The 23,652-nt window shown below is 33.8% G+C and overlaps 1 protein-coding gene across 1 annotated transcript in view; it reads right to left on the bottom strand.

Moving 5' to 3' along the window:
• LOC129224430 (SEC14-like protein 2) overlaps window positions 1-23,344 on the bottom strand; it is a 55,586-nt gene extending 32,242 nt beyond the window's left edge. Inside the window, exons 1-6 of the mRNA XM_054858884.1 lie at window positions 22,195-23,344; window positions 16,345-16,417; window positions 4,845-4,888; window positions 2,824-2,886; window positions 1,716-1,809; window positions 241-335 (exon numbers count right to left, since the gene is read on the bottom strand). Coding sequence (XP_054714859.1) covers window positions 241-335; window positions 1,716-1,809; window positions 2,824-2,886; window positions 4,845-4,888; window positions 16,345-16,417; window positions 22,195-22,245 — 420 coding nt within the window. The 5' untranslated portion in view covers window positions 22,246-23,344. The remainder of the gene's footprint in view (window positions 1-240; window positions 336-1,715; window positions 1,810-2,823; window positions 2,887-4,844; window positions 4,889-16,344; window positions 16,418-22,194) is intronic.
• Window positions 23,345-23,652: the final 308 nt, after the last annotated feature.

Here is a 23,652-nt window from a genome sequence, read left to right as displayed (position 1 = left end):
TTTGAAAAAAAAAATGCAGACACGTGTTTCGATGTTGCAGAGCCCCTTTTTCAATACAAAAAAAAAAAAAAAGCTAGGTATTTAAAGACAGATGATAAAAACTTTTGTCAGATGTCATTTGACAAAAACTTGGGTTTTATAATTTTTTTTTTGCGTCAAAATGTGCTCCCTAAATTGCAGCAAATTGTTTTAGATCAGTTCTGCAAAGGAAATTCGTAATAACAAAGTCATAAATATTACCTTTTTGCTTTGCTCCTCCAATTTTTTCGATTCTGATTCGTGAGTGTATATGAAAAACTTCTCCAAGTCGGAAAACTTGAAACACTTAAAGAAACCTATTGATTAAAAATTAAATTGAAATTAAACAACTGTGAAAGACATCCCGTTTCAAAAGCCAGTACATTGCATTAATTGTTTTTAAAGAATAACGTTAGATTCAGGAAAACGGCACCTAGGAGGCTGTTCATACGCTCAAGGCTTAGGATATTTGTATTTCCTCCCACTGAAACAGAAACAGTTAAATACCTGAACGTATCTCACATCCCTACCTTTTGGACCTCCGGTCTTGTGAGTTCTAGGGGCAGGGACAGCACGGGAAAAGTTTCGCCAACGACGTATACAAGGGGGAGTTTTAGAGGGTTCAAACCCCCTCCGAAATTTTTCAAAACTATTCTAGATGATACTTTTTGTTGATAATGAAGATTTCTCAACAAATCTGCTTGTTAAAACCCTCCCCGAAACAAAAAGCATGTTACGGCTCTCAGCTTTTTTCTTTTTTTAAAGACAAAAACTTCTTTTTCTTACACAGAAGCAGTGTTTGTTCGTTCGTATTACTACGCTCGTTCGTTATTATTTATTACTGTTGGTTATTATTTATTTTACCACTTGATTGAATTTTTAGGTGATCCTAAGTGATATTCGGAACGAACGTAGCAATACGAACGAACAAACACTGTTTCCGTGTAAGAAAAAGTAGTTTTTGTAAAAAAAACCCCAGCTAATTTGAAATTCTGCAATTGGTAAACTTAATTTAAAACAAGAATTCCACCCAGAACTAAACACGTCTACTTTCCCGCACATCAACATCGACTTTCTAGCATCTGGTCAATATTTTCTTGATTAGCTAAAAGTGTAAATTATGTCAAACATGCCTTTTAAATATTTTAAGCTGATTTTGAAAATATGTCTCTCCCGTCCGATGAAATAGATACGTAAAAAATAAATAAACGGATAAATGAAGTGATAACACCTTTTAACTAATGCAGCTAATATGCACAGGCACCGTATTTATGTCTTCTTTAGAATAAAAACTTTCAATAAAAGTAAAGCATTCCATTTTTTCCAAATTTACTGTGACCTAGCTTTAGTACTAGATGATATCATGACGAGATATTTGATCCAGAAGGTTTGTTTAATTCATTCGGGTAATCTGCCGTGGGCAGGTTAAGGGCAGTAACTGCAAATTTTTTATTTTTCATATTTTTGAATTTTTGTTCTCCATTGTATGTTAGCTTTAGTGTACAGGTTTTTTCATTTAGTTTCCGCTGAAAAAAAGCGCGAAAAAACGTCTATTTTCAAAATTTCCCTATCATTAGTATTGAATACAAAATGAGTTTCTTCACGTATCTTGAAAACTTATTTCTGTAGATGCTGCCGCTTACCTGCCCATGACAGCAATTTTATAAATATCTGTGTTTTCTATAGAAAAACCTTACCTTTGAAATCCACGTTTCCAATTGGCCAGTAGCGAACAAGGCAGCCATCTTTGTCATATCCAAGATCAGTAAGCAGGAAATATTTCGCTAGGATCTAAAATCAGAATCTGATTATTTAACGTACAGTGGGTAGCTAAATTAGTGTTAATACTTGTTGAAAGTTATGGGTGGATATATTAGATTCACTCTGAAGACATACAGATTATTTGTCAGATCAATTGACACCTATTTTGAAAATACACTATATTAAAATTTAATAATGCTAATTGACATTAAAATGTTATCTTACGTAATTAATATCTTTTAACATTTACAAACATAACAGCAGCTTTAAATTGCACATACAGCAATAGGAATTGCATAAATATGTACATAAATTGTTGTCAGATCAATTGACACCCATTTTGAAAATAAATATTAAAATTATATAATACTAATTGACGTTAAAAATATAGTTTTGCATGATTAATATCTTTTAACATTTACAAACAAGCAGCAGCTTTAAATTTGCACATATTTATAGCAATAGGAATTGTATACAATTGTTCCTATGTTACAAAAAAAAAAAAGAAAGAAAGAAAAACCTTTGGGAACTGTAGATATGTGATAAAGTTTTTTTTTTGGGGTGTCTTGTCATCCTTTTTCTTATTTTTCTTGCTTTGAAAAAAGGGTTTTCTGTAACCTCGAAGCACGTGTACGAAACTCCTACATAACTATTAGAAAATTTTAGTGTTGTCATTATGTTTGTAATTTATTGCATGAGGTCAAATATTTTATTTCCATTTATCAATGCGTCAGATGATTTGAGAGGTCAAATTACGAAAATGTGTGATTTTTTTCTACATTAATTTGGCAAACCATCTGCACTTCACAAAACTCTCATTGGTAACATTTTGAATGAAATAAGGTTAAATATTCTGCATTTTGAAAACCTTTATGATATTGTCCATGAAATTTCTTAATTTCCAAACTGATCTACTATTTTTTGTGGAAAAAAGGTTTAGTATATATATAAGTTTAAAAAGCAATTATATTTTATATCGTCAGGCAATCCGTTTATTTCACACTATGAAACATCATTCGACAAATACAATTGTTTAGAACTTACCTCTGGGGGAGTGTATGTCTTCATAAATTCATCAATATTCTTTTCTTTTCTCCATTCCAAGTGCTAAAATGGAGAAAATAGTAGATAGAATTGTATTTTATTTTAGTACTCTAAAACAGAAGTTCTCAACCTGGGAATGCCCCACTCTTGGGGGGAGTAGAAGAATTTCAAGTGGGGTGTGAGTGTATGATAAAAATAAAGTAAAAAGTAAAATTAACTAATCAATTTTGTGGGCACATGTAAATATTGAATAAATGTTGCATTAATATTGTGAAAGTAATTGATGTTTCACACCATGCTCACTCGATCCCAGATTGATTACTTCCAAAAAGTTCATTTTTATCCATGTACATTCACAAATTCCAGTAATAATATGTCCTAATAGAACGTATTCAAAATAAATTTTTATGCAGTAATATAAAATTTTGTGTGGGAAACTCTGGATTTTTATGAGTTGCCGATTGTACAATTTGTACTGACCCCATATGGAGGAGGGAAGGGGTCACCTCATATCAGTGTTACAGGGGGGGGGGTCTTAGGGTGTGAAAAGTTGAGATCCCCTGCTCTGAAAGAAATTACAATATTTTTTTCACAATGCTTTTAATAAACTATTAGAAATCTAGCATTCTTTCATTCACAAGACGATTAATAATCGTAGAAAAACTAGTGCGAACATTTTCGAAGTATTGTGTACAGCAGATAATAATAAAGCCATAATATATTTAAGCAAAAAAAGCTCAGATATTTTGTGCAAAGGTGTTACCATTGTATAAAAGTTGAGTTAAACATTACAGGAAACAGTTAGTGTCCAATTGTTTATTGTAAACTTGAAACTAAAGTGCATGAAGCATTCCTATTCTCCCTCGAAAAAAAAACATGTTGATCTTAATGCTCCCCTATACATAATATATTCAGCAAAATTGATAGATTTCAGAATTTTGAGGGATATACTCGGGGTAATGGACAAACATTTTGATTATTTTTTTTGAAATGCATGTTTGGATATGTGTCTTTGAGTGCGTTCGTATCTGTCTGTTTGTGCGTGAACACTTTTTTTATGAATACTTTTACCCAGTAGGTAATATAATGAATCGAACGAAACACACAAATGACTTCATTGTTATATCAAGTTTTCTGTGCATTTTAGTTACTGATGTATCAAGTTAACGGTATATCTAGTTTGTAGTGCAATTTTTTTCAGTGGTACATAAAGTTCATAGTCTATTTTAGTCAGTGGTATATCAAGTCAGTAGTATATTAAGTTTGTAGCGTATTTTGTTAAGTAATTTGTGAAGTCAGTGGTATATCAAGTTTGTACATTTTATTCAGTGGTATATCAAATTTGTGGTGAATTTTCTTCAGTTATACATTAAGTTTCTACTGCATTTTATTCAGTGATGTATCGAGTTTGTAGTGCATTTTAGTCAGCGATATATTAAGTAAAATAGTACATCAAGTTTGTAGTGCATTTTTGTTAGTGATATATCAAATTAATGGTAAGTCAAGTGTGTTGCGCATTTAGTGTCCTATAGGGGAAAATGAATCAAAGTTTCCCCGTTCAGCATGACTGCTATGTATTAAAGAGTAGTGCAAGTACCCAAACAAAAAGTAGAGCACTTATGTACTCTGGATCTGATAGGAAGTGGCACTGATGTGTTTTGAGTGTCAATGGCGACAAAGAAGGTTCAAGAATCAAAACTTAAAGGACTTATTCCAACAAAAATAATATAACAGTTAAACTGAAACGAAAATGACACTGTTTAGTTTTTAAGTTTTTCCTTTCATTCGCTTTACTCGATGATAAATAGTTGAAGGTAATGAAACCTAAAAACATATATTCACCCCTTTCCTTTATAATAATAATAGTAAAATAGAAAAAGAAGAAAAAGAAAAAAAAGTTACTTAAAAAGTGGAAAAAAGTATTTTTAAAGCTACGAAGAAAAAGTAGACAAGATTTTCAAGCAGCTGTATAGTAGTAAATGAGGAAAAACCAAAAGTACGTTTCCATACATTGTTCTTACCTTTCTAAGCATACTCTCTGCTGCATTCAGATTAAAGTCTCTTGCTGGAAAAAAAAGACCAAGAGTTGAATTAGAATTGATATAAAGCTAATTTAAATGTATTTCATATTTTATATTTTTTCAGCAAAGGATTAATGTTCGTTCATTTCTTTAACGCTTTGCTCTCATGCGTTTCGGACTGTATTTCTCTCACAGTTCGGATTAAATCATTAAAAAATAATCTCATTAAATTACACGAGGTAAAGGGACTTGCATTCCCGTAGCCTACTGCAGCATTTGAAAATATCAGAGAAATGGGTTTTCTGGAACAATGGCTCTCTACCGGTGGTATACGTATCTTTCGGGGTACGCTAAAATTTGCAAAGGGTATGCGGTTAACTGAAAAAAGTATAAATATTTTTTTTTGATAGTTCTAGAATTTAATTCTGTCATAAATTTGAGTTATAACACGAGATCCTACACGGAAACAAAAATATTGATATATCTTGCTGATTTACTTCTGAATCGAAAAAGAACACGGAAAATCATCAGACATTGATGTGAAGTATCTTCTGGGGTTTACGATAAAAAACTTACTTAGTAGGTTAGACCGGGGCACGTCTACGCATAGGGCGCTCTTACGCATAGGGCGATTTTACGCAGTGCCCTTTTTTCAAAACAAATGATAACTGGAGAGTCAACTGTCATAACAGATTGATGCTGCCCCAAGTTTTCGAGCATCAGTCGAGCTTTGGACCAGTTGAACTTTGAAAGCAAAAGCAAGCCCAGCGTTTTCAACAAACAATTCCGAGACGTTTCAAATTTTATGCATAATTTAAAAAAGCTTTATAATAAAATGTCCATTACAGTAGAATTTCACACTTTTAATTTAATCTACATATGTATTAGTAATTAAACTTTAAAAGTCCAACAGTTATCCCTCCTTCACTCGAGGCAACTTTATTGAAATAACTTTCGAACAGCGGTTATCAGGATATGTAACCAGGTAGAAAAGTGAAGGAATCACCCGGTATACATCACAAGACAGTCAATTGTGTTTGGTGTACCGCGAACACTACTGTCCAGCTCTGGCAAGTTGAGCTCCACTGTCAGATCGATTGAACGATTCCATTTGTTGAAACAAGGGTGAGGAAAAACGGCTTAAGAACTTGCAGATTTAGTTGGCAGTTTTATTGCCCATTTGGCGAACAATGATTCAGATAAGAAGTAACAAGAGGTACAGGATTTTCTCGTCAGTAAAAGAGTTCCAATGGTAGCTCAACTCTCTGCGCCAAATAATCCTTCTTCTTACTGATTGCTCTCCCTTGAAAGAAATGGACTTGCTCAAGGCCGTAGCTGAACTTCTAAAAGCTGAATAGACACGTTTAGTGGTGACGTCAGGGGTTGCCAGAAACTCGGGGAAGTTTCCAATCATGCCGTTGCTATGCGCGTTGCTAAGGAAGAAACAACATAGGATCTTCGTACGAATAGGGTTAGAGCGATGTTTAATTGATGGTTTCTTGCCAATTAAATGCTTAAATAATTTTTTTTAGTGGTTTCAAGTTACATATAAGCCACCTGTAGACATCATTTGACGAATATCGATAGTTTTTACATGTGAATCGGGTTAAAATTCGGCAAAACATAGACTTATGTGGAATACAAGTGTGTTTTCTAGAGTTATACACTCTTCTTATTGTTATTTCTTTTTCTTTGGGTGGAGGGGAACAGCTCCGCCATTTGAGAGGGTCTGGAAAGACATTGCCCCCCCTCCCCCGCTTTCGGAAAATTGCTGTATTTCTATAAATTTTGCGCAATTTTTTGTCTTTCGATGCATAATGCATTTACTGTATATGATTTATCCCCCCCCCCCTTTGCAGAAAAATTTGAAATGACGATATCTTTTTTTTTTTTTGAATCCTGTTCAAAGTTTTCTAAGAATTTGATTATAATTATTTTCTTCCCGGCGGGATTTTTTTTTTAATGGTATAAGTAATTTTTTGTTTGGGGAAGGAGAATTTTTCACTTTTCTCGATTGTGATGCTTGTTTGCATGGAAATTATTTTTTTTTTCGAATGGGAGGGGGGATGTTAGGTTACATTGTCCTTATTCTAATGCGAGTTTGATTGGGATATTTTAGTTTAAAAGTTTTTCTTCTGCGAGAACACACACGTAATTTAAGTTAAACTCCAATTGAGCTCTATTCCGAATAGGAATAAAAACTAGCTTGAAGAAATTGATAAAATTCCCATTGAACCTAGAAAAAAACTAATATGTATATCCTTGTCCCCCCCCCCCAAAGAGCAATTACTTAAAATTATGCGCAGCAAGAAGAAATATCCCCTCTCCCCGAAGAAAAAAAGAATTTAATTGAACTATGCATTGCAAATAGTAGAACAAACTGAAATTTTCAATGTATATTTATGTATATTGATACAAAAAATATGTATAACAAGTAGAGTAAAGTAAAAATCCCCCGCCTCGGAATACAAAAAAAAAAAAAAAAAGATTTAAATACTCGTGACAATTTGAAGAAAACACGCAATTCTCCCTTTTCCCCAAAGAGCCCGAAAGAATGGAGTTTCATTAAAATATGCATTATTACTGGAACAAATGCAGAAAAATTCTCCCCCCCCTCCAGGTATCGCTGACTAGGCTGACATGGTCTCTCGTCTTCTAAAGAAAAGAATGCATACAATTCAATTAAAACTACTCCTCTTCCTAAAAAAAAAAATAATAATTAAATTTCGCTCTAAACTTTAAAAGAAAAATCTCACCCCCCCCCCCCAAGTCATGATATTTCAAATTTCCTAGAAGGGTACGTGCAAAAAGGAAAAAGTCAATGTACGAGTATGTTGCGTCGAAAAACAGCAAAAATTACGCCAAATTTATAGAAATACAGTTATTTTCCAAAAGACATGAAAGGGGCAATACCTCTCCTGACCCTCTCAAATGTCGGACCTGTCCCCCTCTCCCCCAACGAAAAAGAAATAACAATAAGAAGAGTGTATAACTCTAGAAAACACACTTGTATTCCACATAATTCTATGTTTTGTCGAATTTTAACCCGATTCACATGTAAAAATTATCGATACTCGTCAAATGATGTCTACAGGTGGCTTATATGTAACTTGAAACCACTAAAAAAATTATTTAGACCATTTAATTGCCAAAAAACTATCAATTAACCCTATTCCTACGAAGATCCTATGCTGATTCTCCCTTAGCAACGCGCATAGCAACGGCATGATTGGAAACTTCCCCGTGTTTCTGGCAACCCCTGACGTCACACTAAACGTGTCTATAGTAGGCACATGTGCCGCTAACATTCTCATTTCGATGAGTTGAATCAACTTTTTAGTTGGTGCAACTCCTCAGGGCATTGTCAAGCGTTCGCTCTACATACGAGTTAACTGGTTGAGAGGCAACTTGGTTCAGTTTTGACTGCGTTGTGAAGCAACTGCTCGAACAAATTCGGCTCATTAGGAGAAAATTTGATTCAGCTAATTTGCCTAGTATGAACAAAGCAAAAAACGCCAGCTAGCTGACAGGCAATTTTTCCGAAAATTTGATTCAACTAAATGCTTTGGGTGTAGGTCTTATACTTTCATTAAACGAAAGTGTGTTGTTGGGGTTGCGCATCGTCAATGAGACACAAAAAGGGTTGGATGTGTTGTAAGAAGTTGAGAACACCTGTCCTAAGAAAAGGTTCATTTTAGACAATTTTGGTATTGCTGCATGAATCAAGCACGTACTGTTTATACATAATTTCATAGTTTCATCTTAAGAACTGAAAAAAAGTTCTTATTTATGTACGCTGTTATGCCTCAAATCTTGATTAATTAACGGTACAGTAGATCTTCAAAAACTCTAACTCACTTACAAGAAATTTTTAATAAACGGCATGGCTATTGCTAGGGAACAGATACATTTCGCGAAATGAATAAATAGGGAAGAGTATTGTACCTTGGGACACTGCTAATTTCTAAGAATCTATTTTTAGCAGCCATGTTTTTGTAATCTCTAATAGTAACATTCACCACTAAATGGTGCCATAATAAAAATCAGCATCAAATGAACAAAATTGATGATTTCTTTCTGTGAGTGAAAGAAAATTTTATGTTTCCAAAGTAAATATTTTCTTCTTTTTTAACTCATTTTTTGCTTTTGTATTTGTAAATTTGATCAACTTAATTTTATTTTGTTATAAAAGAGTAGTACTTCAAATATTTTGCTTATGAGAAAATAATGATAGTGCATCCTGATCGGCCATCATTTTGGTTTTTCTTGAACAACGTGGTGATTGTATACCTTGGGACAGCCAAACATTTTGTACCTTAGGACACGTTTCAAGGTACAACATATGCATGGTTCTTAGTAATTAAGATATTTTTAGGAACATGGAACATTGTTCTAATCTTACGTAGTCTTTTAAACACATTTAGTGTTAGATAATAATTCATAATTCATTATTCATAATTCATCATTAATTATTCTTGATTTAATTCACTACCATGGAAAATTTTCTCTTTGTTCTTCACGAAAAGTTCATACAATACTGCAAATAGTTAATTTTTCTTTTTGTTCAGTAAACAATGAGAGTTCATTTTTGTTAAAAAATGTTATTTTAAATTATATGATATGTACTGTATTGTATGTTATGTGTATATTTATTGAGCAATCACGATTGCTTATTGTTCTCATTTGACAGTCCTTGACGTTGGGATTATTTTTCAACTTGAACCAGCAGCACCACCGCCCACCGGCGCGGCGGCGGCACGGCTGCTCTGCTCCTGACCACTGTCCCCCGGAATCCACTTCTGCTGGGTGGTGGCGTCCATGTCCTTCACACGCATGCTCATACACACTCGCCAACGCGTGAGCGCCTTTACACACATACACAGGCCTACGTGCACACACTTAAGCCTGCGCACACACAACTATACACACATAACCACCCAGGAGGAGGGACATGCTTGGGGGGGGAGCCATTTCTAGAAACAATAACTCTAATGAGTAGGGTCTTGTCGCAACTCGTGATTGCGAAAAACATAATTTGAATTCAAGATGTAAAAATTCAAATTAGATTTTTGTATAATCCCTTTTTACCTGACTGCGCGTGCGTGACGCAAAGGAGGGTAATGTGTTTATGAGTCTATGTATGTATGTATGTTTGTTCCTATGTGGCGTGGCAGAGACTAAACGCCTCATCCAATTTTGATGATTCTTAATCGATTTGTCTTAACCTTGAGAGTGGTACTAAACACATGACAGTAATCAAAACTTACCCCATCAACGAATTGTCAGTTCGGGACACAGCGCGCGACAAATGCAGGTAGCGTTTGCACTACCTGAATTTTTTGTTTACTAAGTCTACTAATTCAATTTTCATCTCTAACATGTTGCATCTGAGTTTTGCGACGTGTACTTTCTTGACGGGCTTTTTTAGTTTTGCGAGAAAGATTTGACTGATGACGCTTCTGAGCTCGCTTCATCATGCGTTATACAGGCTGTTTATATAGCTGTGCTGTGGCTGACTTAAGTTCGCGCATTTTTGCTAAAGGTCAAGCATATGTAGCTTTAATCGGAGTTAGGTCACTAGAGAGACTAATGATTAATAGTTTAGACCACCGCAAGTTGCTTAATATTTCTTACGATATAAACTCTCTTAATAAAATGACAAGATTGCGAAATGTACCGTCTTATAACCACAATAGCTAAGTCAATGAAAATTAACTAAAAAGTGTAAAATAAATAAATAATTATTACATAAAAACAAAGAACCCGACTGCTTTAAAAAAATAAAAAATAAATAAATAAATATAAGCCCAGCAGTGTAGAATGTTATTAAGTACTACTGAATAACAGCACCATTGAAATAATTTTATAATCAATACACACATAAGACAAATCACAAAGTCAAAAGCTGAATAGACGGAGCAATAATCGGGGCCCATTCAAATTTTACTTGGTTCCTTGATTGGTCAAAAATTAATGATTTGTCTTATGTGTTTATCGATTATAAAACTATTTCAATGGTGTAGCTATTCAGTAGTACTTAATAGCATTCTAAACTACTGAGCTTATTTTTTTTTTCTTTTTAGTTTTTTTTTTTGGTTTTTACGCAATCGAGTTTTTTGTTTTTATTTAAAAATTATTTTTTATTTGAGTTAATGGTAGATACTTTTTCTAAACGTTATTTTCTTGCATACTTTAGAAAATCTAAGCAGTTTAAAAGTCTGAACTTCCAACTAGTTCGGATTTTTGAGTTTTATTGCAGTTGGTTGCTCAAGCATTAAATTCTTAATTCAATACTGTAAAAACACTTATTTTAGCGAGTCTTTAATTTTCACGATCTCGTTGTAATCACGTAAATTTAAGCAACGTGAAACATTTTTATTTATAAAATTTGCTGTACATATATTTTGGGCGAAATGTTCGCTTGTAAAATTATTGATACCTTCATTTTCGCGAAAATTATGGCTCGCGGAAGTAAGTGCTTTTACAGCAATAGTTATAAAACAGCTTCCTACATTTGTGATAAATGTCTAACTGTCATATCAATTTAATATAAGTTGAAGAATTCATAAAACACTTAATTCGCATTTTATCGAACAACACCAATTTGTTTTATCTAAAAATTACGAAATGAGTTCTTAACCAAAGTTTTGATATCTTGTTATCCGTATCGAGTCAAGGCCGTTTTGTAATGTTTTCATTGTTCTCCGCGAAAATAAGTTTCGAGGAGCGGACCCTTATTACAAGTGGGGCTTTTTCGTTATTTACTCAAAATGAATCGTTTACGATCGTTGCTTAAATTGTGTTGTATTATGTAATAGTTTAATTTACTTCGTCATCACAACTTTAAAGGAAACCTTAACGGAATTTTTCGCACTGTGACGGAAAAACTTTAACCGCAATACAATAATACTTGGGAAAGGAACTATGTGAATAGATTATACAGGTGATTCAAGTGAATTGGGTTGAAAGCTTCTTTGATAAAATTTTTATCAGTTGTGCCCTACGTGAAGAAAGTGATTGATGCGTGCAGCGTTCGTGACGAGTTTTGGTGGTCTCGAAGATGTAGCATTATTTAGATATACAATGAAAAACCGGGGCTATGAACAACTGAGACCAAATTAAAAAAGCGAGCAAGCGTCTGAAAATCGCATTGGCACGTGGCTTAGTGCATGCGCTCAACAAGTTTTTACGTGGCCTACGAGGATGCAAACAAAATATGTAGGGGAGGGTGGGGCACAGGGAGACGAAAAATATTAAATTCATGAAATTTGGAAACTTTGATTTTATGAAAAAAAAAAAGTATGGTGGATTTGTAATGCAGCTTTAGTGTACAAACTTTTGAGAAGTAAAAAATTTCATTACCATATAAAGCTTTTGAGAAAATATATATATATATATAAAAATAATTTGAATTTTGACCTTTTGAATTCAAATTATGTTTTTCACAATCACGAGTGTGGGTGTGTATGCAGGCGTGTGTGTTTATGTGTGTGTGGGGGGTATGTGTGTTTGTGTGTAGTCGGGTATGTGTATGTGTGTGTAGGCATGTGTGTTTGTGTCTGTGAGCACGTATGAGTGTGTGGGTAGTTGTGTGTATGAGGGTTTGAGTGTGGTGTGGAATGTGTATGTGTGTGTAGGCATATGTGTTTGTGTCTGTGTGCAGGCATGTGTGTGATGAGTGTGTGGGTAGTTGTGTGTAGGCATGAGCGTGATGAGTGTATGGGTAGTTGTGTGTGTATGTGTAGGTATGTGTATGTATGTGTAGGTGTCTGTATGTATGCGTGTGTGTGTATGTATGTGTTTGAGTGTGTGTATGTGTTTGTGTATGTAGGTGTATGTATTTGTGTGTGTAGTTGTGTATGCATGCGCGTGTGTGTAGCATATGGATGCAACCTGGAGACGGTTTTTGATATAGGAGCAGCATCGTGAGGAGCCGGTCGACGGTGATACTGCAGAGGGTACTGGCGGGAAAATAAAATGATAGCACATCAAAACAGTCAAGTGAGGACAATAAGCAATCGTGATTGCTCAAAAAGTAAACGTAAAATTTTGTTATTAAACAGCATACAAGGCGCAGAGAGACAGCATATAGGGTTGAGTGAAACATAATATGTTCAACCTTTAAAATCAAAATTAAATCATAATGAAAAAAAAAAGATTCAAATTTCACTATACATCTAAACAAAAACTTAATTTTCAAGCCATAAAAAAGATTGATTTTGCTTTGTATCATTTCTTTTCGTAGGAACTGTTATTAACAATTTAATATTTTTATTTGGAACGGATGCAACATCTGGTTCATATGCTCAAATAAAAACAGTCAAATGGTTTTACTTTTGTGCAAAAAAACTAATGTACAAGTCTCCATCGTTATCAGCTACAATTAGAGCATTTTTTGCATAAAAGTGTTTCTGCTTAATGGCAAATTCTATCAGAACAAAGTCTCCTTCAAGTATCTCACGATCTAGCTCTTCAAACCCAGAAGGAGGGTTTTAGCATATGCCAATATGATCTGATAAAATACCAAATCCCACACATTTTTTCCACCTCATCAGTTGTGTCAAAAAGGCTACATTTTTTCTATATTTTTGACCTTTTTTTTATTTCTCCAGTTTTTGTGTTTTTTTCCCAACATTTGTTTTCCATTAGCATCAGTTCCAATGATACTTTTACCCTTTTGATTCTCTTTCTTCATTCCTCAACCTTTTCTCAGAGGTTATTGAATATCCTCTTAAACTCTAAGAACCAAAGAAAACTCTCACTGCTTACACTAGAGTAATCGGGCTATTTTGTATCTGTCCCTATTTTCACGTAGTTTATTTCGAATTTTTGTACCTGTAAAGTAAAAAAAATACAGCAACTTGAAAACTCTTAAATCCATAAAATAAATTTAAAAAATATCATCCCTTTCAAATTAAAATTCAGGATGGAGCACAGTAAAAGTCTCAGCCTGCTCCATCTACGACTGTCTCACTGTATCCCACTCTGCCTATTTCTTCTAATTCACAAGGAGTTCGTTTAAAGCCTAGCCTAAATGTTTGAATGATAATTAGTTGCATAGGTAGAACAATAAAAGTGATCAATTGGCAAATTTTTATGCATAAAAGAAAATGTTATAAATCGATGCATGCGAGGATTAAATGGAAAACAGTGCTTGTCTGAAATCAGAAAAATAAGGATCATTTGATTGAAGAGTCAAGCAACAACTTCATATCCGAGCATCCACAAGACCAATTGCTGCAGGTTCATGGGTATCTAGCACCATTTGCCGATTATAATTAAAAAATCCAAAAAATATCTTTGTCCCACTGTGCTTCACCACACTGTTGATAGGTTGTTTCATCCTCGTAGGCTACGCTTTTACCGTTTACTTTAAGATTAAACGATACATTTAAACGATTCTGCAAACACATGACTTCAACATACTTCGATTTAATAGGAAATTTATTTTAAGTTCTTTTCAGTACTGCACTATTCTTTCAAGGGATGGTGTTACTCCATCTTTGAAAACTAGTGAGCCAATCATCAAGTGGTGGTGATCTGGAGTTCTTTTGAGCTCCTTTCCTGGGTACTGGGGCCTTGGAACACAATCTGTACACTAGGATGCCATTAAAAGACTAATTTTTGTTCTGAACACTTGGAAATTTCTTGAAAAATGAGAGAAAAACATTTGTAAAGCAGAGAACAGAATAGCGGATTGGGACATGATGGATCCAAAGATTTTTAACGTAGGGGAGAAAGATGTATACAGTTTTTACAGAGTTATCATCACACATTCATGAGTGAATATAGGGAGATGCTTCTAAAGGCATAGGATAAACTTTGTAGTAAGTCACCGCCCTAAAGCCAGGGCTAAGGCAGAAATACTGAAAATACACCGCCAGCTCAGTTATTCCATACGAGGACTGCAGTTTCGTGCTTTTTAGCACTCATCAGCCCGGAATAGGAATCACATGAGCTGGAGGCGAAAAATCTCTTAAGGGAGCCAAGAGAGTCAAACAAACTGGTAGCTTGTGCAGAATTAGCCACACTTTTGTAGTAAGTGTGACTTAACTACAAAATACCTTAGCTTTGCCATCAATCTTTGAGTTGAACCGCACCATTGCTGCGGTCGCTCATCTGGTTTGCTAATTCTGCATTAGCTACCAGTTTGTTTGGCTCTCTTGGCTCCCTTAAGAGATTTTTCGCCTCAAGCTCATGTGGTTCTTATTCTGGGCTGATGAGTGCTAAAAAGCACGAAACTGCAGTCCTCGGATGGAATAACTGAGCTGGCGGTGTATTTTCAGTATAGGATAAACTGCTTGAAAGTTAATTAAATTAGTTAATTTATAAATGTAAAACGCTCCAAAAGTCAGTTTTTTGGGGGACAATTTTGTTTTAGAAAAATCGGTGTCAATGAGACCCATCTGTTCTTCAGAACACATGCTTGGTTAGAAATACACAGATAAAGCCCCTCCCGAAAAAAAAGTGAATGATTAAAAAGACAATAGATGAAAATGCTTTAAATATTTTTTGAAGGTAACATTTTTGGCTTTAGTTTGAAATTGTGTGACTACCCACACATTGTTGTGTAATGGGAAGAAATGAAGGTGGCTTTGGCATTCCGCGCTGAAAATAAAAGGGGAAAAAATGATAACGTAAAAAACAGAATCATCTAAGGCTCGTATTTTATTATCAATGAGCCTTGTGCACTAAAAGATAAAGACCCTCCTGCTCATTTTCAGGAGGAAAATTCATTATCAGAGTGCCGCTTATTGCAAACTGTGCAAAAAAAGAAAAAAAAAGAGAAGCAAAGATTAGTGTTAAACTCAACAATATTTCATTTCCATTTTTTAATGTTAATATAAACAACTAGGAGATTAAACTCTTCATTGTGATTCGACAAATAAAAAGAAACGAAAATGCTTATTTGACTAAAGACTGAATTGTTCTCTAATGAATTTTAATAGTATTTTTAACAAAGACTTAGAAGAATGTTTTTTCAACCTTAAATAGAAAAATAAATAAACAACAAACATATTATAATGATATTTACCCACAAAAAGTGAGATATTTTTAAAACTTTGAACTTTTGTAGGAAAAAGAAAACAAATTTATGATCAAAATACATTTGCAAAGATTCAAGATGAATAAGACTTTTCTTAAATGTGCGTTCAATGCAAAATTGTTAAAATGTTTTAGAGACAAGCACTGGACAGCTTGTTATTAGAATTTATTTTAGAAAGAGGCTGAGAAAGAAGAACGTTACAAACAATAATCAAACATTTAATATACTAACGTTTACTGAATCAATGGTTCAGGAGCTAACCCGCATTACTACATTTTGAGAAATACTTGAAGTCACCGTTTATAAGATAGTTTTGATAAGAAATAGATAACGTATTTTAAAGATGGAATGTTGCTTTATTTAGCCAATAGAACATATTATATGGTAAAGTATGAAAACTGGACTACATAGTTTCAATTTCAATGCTTAAATTATTACGCTAAAATATTTCACCTTTCAAGAACCTGTAGAATAATAGGTCATCCCCATAATCTTCATCCACAGTTCCTTGGAGTCTCTCTTTTAACTGTAAGATCAAGAGTTAGTTAGAGAGATATTGAGCATAGGTGTTTAGAAATAAGTTTCAAAACTCACGTCTGAGCTTGAAAGTAAATTTGTATCAATAGTTTTTCTTTTAACTGCAAGATCAAGGGCAATATTGAGCATAAGTGTTTGAAAATAAGTTTCAAAACTCACGTCTGAGCTTGAAAATAAGTTTGCATCGACTTTATAAGTCTTCTCGTTCAGTTTTAGGAGTGATGTTGGACATAACAAGACGCTCAAGCTACTGAATTAAAATGATAACATGATTAAATTGGACGTAATTAGGTGGCACATTTAAACAAAGTAATGCGTAACCAAGAAGAAACAAGACGAAATTAAAGTATTAATATTAAAACTTATTAATCAAAAAAGTTAATATGTAATTATATACGTTTAATTATATTCATTAAATATATACATTTATAGGATTAGGTGGAGTAATCTCTTTATAGTTTTCATTTCAGCTTTTTTTTTCGGCAGTAATAAAAGAAGAACGGAAGTAAAATAAAGAAACCTTTTGATCATAAATCACATTTTTCAAAAAAAAAAAAAAAAAAAAAAAAAAAAAGACAAAAAGAGTGACAACTGTTGTGAAGTATAAATTATTTGTTCATTTTGATTCTAATGTCTGCTTTGTAGGAGCTGTTAAACCTTTTTTTCTTCTTTTAGTTTTCAGCATTTTAAAAATTGTTTTTGATTTCTGAGAGAGATTAAAGCTTTGTCGTCTACAGATATCAATAGCTAGAAGAGAAAAATTTAAATTACTCTACAAATGCAATGTTTGTATAATGCCTCGGGTAAAGTGGGTACATTGCTAGACATAACTAAGAAATTAAATGAGCATATATATATAAATAAATGTGACAGTTAAATAGTGGTTATAGTAGTGCAAATAGCAATGGTTAATAGCCATTTCTTTATGCTAAAATCAAGTTGAAATTAAAATTATTTCTTTGAAAAACAATTAACATTATCCTTATTTCAGGGAACCACACTTGAACTTTATAGCTCATATCAGTCAAATATTGATCCAAACCTAGTACAGTAAAACCTGTAAAGTTGGCCACCATTATAAGTTGGCGCTGTGTCAGGTAGAATTAATCTTACAACATAAATAGCAACTCTAAAAGTTAACCACTTGTCTAAGTTGATCACTAAAGTACTGCACCGCAAGTGATCCTTTTACACAGGTTCCACTGTACTTATAAACGAAATGAAGGAGACATCTTGGATAAGATCTACCAAGACAAAAGAGCAAGTGCTGAAAGTCACTGGTTTAGTCACAGAAGAGTTGGAAAGAAAGTATTTAAAAGTTATATTAAAAAAAAAGTATAACTGGATGACACAGGTATAACTGTTATTCACGACACTGTAAAAATACTTGAAGAGATTAGTTAATAATTTTCTTGATAACAGAGACCCTCATATTTATTTTAATTTTCTTCTTGTAAGGTAAAACGCCAGTAGTAGCCACAGTGAAGTATATTTTTAAACTGTACTCCTAGATTATTAATTGCCTCTCTTGAAACTCGATAAGCGTTTTATAGCGCAACGCTTTCTAAATCTTCCCAATTTCTAAAAATGCCCGAATTTCAATTTGTTCAATTTTTATCAATTTTTTTTCAAACCTCAAATTTGATTCAACAGTGGCTACTCCAAAATCCGAAAATTTTAGTAGTGACCATCCTACATTCTCCCATCCGAAATATTTACATTACTTACTTGAAATTAAAATAACTGATGAATAAAATTATTAAATACCAACAAAAAATCACATCGTTATTGTTCATTTCTTTCTTCAAAGTACAAAAGTAAACTTGAAATAGCCACTATTGAAGCACTGGCTACTGCTGGTGTTTTACCTGAAATGTTTTATCCAGCAGTTTTGGCATAGGTTTTATCACAACTCAATCATAAAAGGGGAAAAAAGTTTGTATTGTGTATAAAGTTTTATTTCAATGTCATGAACATAATCTTAAATGCAACTACCCATGTTACCGCACATAATTAAAATACTAACTCAGTACAATATTTAACTCATTGTATTTTTACTTCCTTTTACAAAAAAAGGAAGTATTGTATTAGCGAAAAAATTTTCACTCAAAATTCGGCCTTAATTTCCATTTTGCTCACCCCCAAATTAATGTTGAGTTTTTTTTTTCGACCCGACCACACGCGGATAAGTGCCTAAGAACGTATAAACACCCGAAATATCCATTGTGACATTCCCCGAGTTAATTACAACGACTTTTCTCGTGACGTCCGTGTGTGCGGATGTGCGTATGTATGTCGCATTACTCAAGAACGGTATGTCCTAGAAAGTTGAAATTTGGTACGTAGACTCCTAGTGGGGTCTAGTTGTGCACCTCCCCTTTTGGTTGCATTCAGGTGTTTCTAAAGGGGTCTTTTGCCCTTTTTTTGGGGGGGAAATCATTGTTAATTTCAATTTAAACTTAAGTGATGTTATAATTTGGCAGACACTTGGCGATATATCGCCAGTTTTTTGGTCGTCAAGTTTTGTCGCCAACTTGGCGACAAATTTGGCGATTTTTTAAAAAAAATCTGGTTTTAATTTGGCCACAGGTGGTGATATTTAGAGAGTAAACTATTGAATCACATTAAAATTGCCAATAATGGGAAAATGACATTAAAATTGGAGTAAAGGGAATTCATACGATGCACACATCAGCTCGTTTGGAAATACTAGTGCAATATTCATCTGTGGGGATGTAATTCAGCAATGTTTTTTAATGGCATGGCTTCTTTTTTCTACGTGATAAAAAAAAAGGTCGATTTTGTTTTCAGATTACAACACCTAATCCTATAATTTCAACCATTTGCATCAATAAACAAACCGTTTTCGGCTCTTTCTTTTGTAGTAAGTTTTATGTTTCATAATTTGTAAATTGAATCAAATGACTCAAACCTTCCATCCATTGATAGCCATGCATAGAAATAAATAACTAAAATAATTATAGAGCAAAACAAGAGCAACGTTCTAACATTGGAAATCGGAAGGGAGTTGGGGAGTGATATCCTTTATTTATGAATCAAACGCGGCTAATCAAAGCACTTTTTCTCTTAAAAATCTAGCTTCTGAGAAGAATTTTTGAAATTAAAATTTCAGATGAGCCATTCTCAGAAAAATAGTACAAACCTTAGGGCAGGAATATAAATGGAGGGAACAAGTCTAATCATTGGCTTAGCAAAAGCTGAGGCTACGACTCCAAGTCAAGTGACTCAACAACGACGAATGGTTGATACGCCAATACTTTGCTTTAAAATCTATCACGTGACTTGGGGTCTTTAGATCACGTCAAAAAATACTCACTCCCTCCATTTTATCTCTTCTCAACGATACACACCATACATGCAACAGCTCGGTTATGGCATCCAAAGACTGCAATTTCGTCCTTGCTATGGACTCAGTCTGGAATCGTCAATAACCTTGCTCGAGGTAGATGACATCTGCCCCCCCCCATCCCCTCAAAAAAATCAAAAGTGTTGGAGATAATTTGTACTACTTTCGTGAGAACAACCCATATCCATTAATTAAAAGTTCTTTCCCGAGCATAATTTGTTACCTGAGTTTTCAAAACACATGTCATGCTTCAAAATGCGTTAAAAATCAGGCTTTTTGAAGGGAACTGCGTATTTTACTAAAGAAAATTTTATGCTTCGAGCTTTGTGTTGAGAAGTTTGTTTTTATTTTTAAAGATGCACACTATTTTGTTGTTTGCTCTTAGACAGTACTTAGACTTGGTCCAAATCTTGAGGAATATTTCAAAATTTTTCTTGAGTAAAAGTTCTTATCAATTTGAGCTAGCTCAGCCTTGGTCACTTTTTCGACCTTAATGGCTCCATTATTTTTAAAAAGTTTCCACTCACTACATAGATTTTTTCTGTGGCATATGTTGAAAAACCGTGTTCTAGACACCTCAATATTCCATGAAGGGATAACTAAAGCAGTTCACAGATGAGCTTACATCCAAAGAAATGAAGATTAATAATCGGTTATTTCTATACGTTTTCTGGAGCAAGAGCTTTTATATCGGCTACACTGCGCCAAACGGTAGTTTTATAGCAGTAAAAAGAATGAAAAAAAAAAAAAAAGGTACGAAACTGCAAAATAATTTGAAGATAAAGCATACAAAAGTTTTAAAATTTTGAAAAAGTTTGATCGAAATAAGCACGAGTATACGAAGTATTAAATTCTGAATAAGTGGTTAAAAGACTAAGCTGAAAAATAAATTTGAATAACAGAAAAACGTAGTTAACAAAATAAAGACGAGATGAAAACAAGAACGTTGGGCAAAACATTAAAGTCTTGCAAGAAAGTTTATTTTCTGAAGCAGCGATTTTGAGCCGGTGCACAGTGGGATGAAAATGTCAAAAAGTGCTTATAAATAGGTTTTTCCCCTATATTAAACCAATTAAGGATTAATAAATTTGCACAGTCCTGCCTCTTAGGCAGTCAGAACTGGAATTTTAGAGCCATCGTCCACTACAAAGCTGAAGGGAACCTTTAGAAAGTTGAATATCCATGAGTGCGGTAATTTACAAAAATTGCTTTTAAGCAATCTATAATTTTTTTTCTTATTAAAGGCAGGTATATTTAATTTCTCTTGTGTCCAACGATAGTAGAGTGGGACGAAAAAAATGAGCAATCGAATTCTCAAACCGAAAATCTGTTTTGATCAGCACCGAAAACTTGGGAATTCAAGGTTATTTTTTTTTCAAAACACTCTGCAAAAAATGTCCCTTTATGTGCTCTTAGAAATTAATATTAATTAGTAATTAATGGTAATGTAGAAGGACCCTGAAAAGGAATTAGCTGCGTAAACCTGCGAACTTTGTACCCCGAGGCCAAACAAATAGAAAAAACTCCATAATAACATGCTTGTGTAAACTAACAAGCAAGAGAGGTTTAAAAACATTTTAAAGAGCTTTTTGGCGTTTTCACCCCATTGTGCGGTGGTCCGCAGAATAACATGATTGGTTCACAAGAATTTTTGTTCGTTTAAAAGCAAAAAGTAACATCCTATACATCTTTTAAGTGAGTTAGTGATTAATTTTTGTTGGTTTCTATGACCTTTTAGCAATGCTTATTTTTTATATTTGATCATTCTAATAAATACATAACTCATTCTTAACATTTAAAAATATTTTTTTTTACAATAGATCTTTAACACCCAAGTAAGGCTTTATTTATCAATTTATTAATTCATTTTTATTAGTATTAGTTTGTAAAGAAAGGGAAAAAAAAAACACTCAGCCGTTCGCAAAAATTTTCACAAGTGTTTAACGGTACCTAAAGTAAAAGTTAAAAAAAAAGGGGGGGGGGGGGAAACCTCACCAGTCCGTAAAAAGTTCTTGTTTTTAACGGTCAGCAAATGCAAAGTTTCTTTTTATTTTTTCGGGAAAAAAAAGTGAAGAACAAAAGAAAGAAAAAAAAAATAGGAAAAACAAATTAAAAAAAGGGGGGGGGGGGAAATATCACCGATCCGCGAATTTTGTGCAAAAGTTATTGCCGGTCCGTGGGTCAAAAAAGCTTAAGAAATGCTGTTCTGAGGGAAAGGTAACTAAAGTATGGTAGCTTATCAGTAGTATTGGGATAAAATAAAGCACAACTTCGAGAAATCCAAATTCTTCTCTTATTTTCATCACCCATAACACCAATATCTATAATTATTGTACACAAATCGCTTTTAAGCTTTAAGATGTAAGAACAAATAAATAAATAAGTAAATAAGAACTTACTTCTTTGACAGCCTTTTCTTCTTCAGGACTCATCATTTTCGTCTCAGCCATAATTCACAGCGTCAATGCAAATATGGAATTTGATTATTCGAATGTATCAAGAACCGTAGCACAATTTGTCGCCAAATCTTGGTGATGAACTGATAGAAGAAAGCAGAATGCCAGATCTATTCCGATTTCGATACATATAATGTCAAAACCTCCTCAGACTTAGAAGGAAATTCGTCAGCGAAAAACAATGAAATTGCTCAGGCCTTCGGAAAAAAATGAGGATATTTAATAGGTTATTATTAGAAAAAGGTGATTACAAAGCTTTGGCTGAAGGTTGAAACTCGAAGAGCATAATAGACGTTGCAATGTTTACAAACATTATGATCCCTAATGGTTTTCTAAAGATAAAGGATTTAAATTGGAAAACGATAAAAGTACATAATTTGGGTATGAATTTATTGACCTTGGATTTTTCTTTATTTCCGATTCCATCGGATTGTTGGCGAATCAAGTTCGATCTAGTGCCAATTTTATTTAGATAACGAAGAATATAGCTTCAACCCTTTGCGAGTTCTTCTCCCTTTTGTACCATGGGTTAGGTGCGGGGCTTACTTTGAACCTCTTACAAACACCAATTGCGTTTTATAACCTATTGCAGTATTTCGTATGATCGTGTGTGAGCGAATGCATCAAATTCCAACTTTTGTCATTAACTTTAATAATATATTCATCTTTAAATTGAGAAAAAAATTAATTAGAAGAGATTCCTACCAAGAACTGAAAAAACGTTAAGAGTGAGCGTAGTAACAGTGCTCGAAGTAAGAGTATAAAAGCTAAATGCTGCTTCGATTTACTGACGCTCAATACAAGTTTTAATGGTGATGAGCAGGGTTGCCCCGATGGGAAGTCACGAGAGGTCACCGTGACCTCCCAAAATTGTCCTTATTCCGTGAATTTTGTCTAACGGTTCGGCAAAATTATCATAATTCGGCAAAATTTGGAGTTCTATTTGGCAGATTGAGAATTTCAGGCCACCGAAAAATTTACGTTCTGGGCATCCTTAGTGATGAGTAATTTGAATTATTTAAACTTATATTGATTTTTAAGCAAGAAAGGAAAAGCAAAAAATAAAGTTGCTGTCAAGCCAGAGACCTCTTAATGACTGCCCTAATCGTGAACCTAGTTATGCAGGATTCGAAAAAGGAAAGCGCGGTAAGTTAACGTCGACGTCAAACATGATTACTTTCTTCCGGGCTATTAAATAGAAACATCCTGGATGGACCATGACATTAAGAAAATATTTATACTATTGCAAGCGAATTTTTCCTTTCCAATATACTCCTCATGAGGGGGGAGGGGGTACATATTTTATAAATGCGATTTGAATGTAAAGTTATTATCATCGAAGCCTAAATAAGCGGTCATTGTCAATATTAAAATCTAAAAAATCCAGTTAGCAAAAGTTTT

The sequence above is a fragment of the Uloborus diversus genome, chromosome 6 (assembly GCF_026930045.1).
Source record: "Uloborus diversus isolate 005 chromosome 6, Udiv.v.3.1, whole genome shotgun sequence".
NCBI classification, from domain to species: Eukaryota; Metazoa; Arthropoda; class Arachnida; order Araneae; family Uloboridae; genus Uloborus; species Uloborus diversus.
Note: the sequence above shows the minus strand (reverse complement) of the source record. Positions and strands in the feature narration are given on the sequence as shown.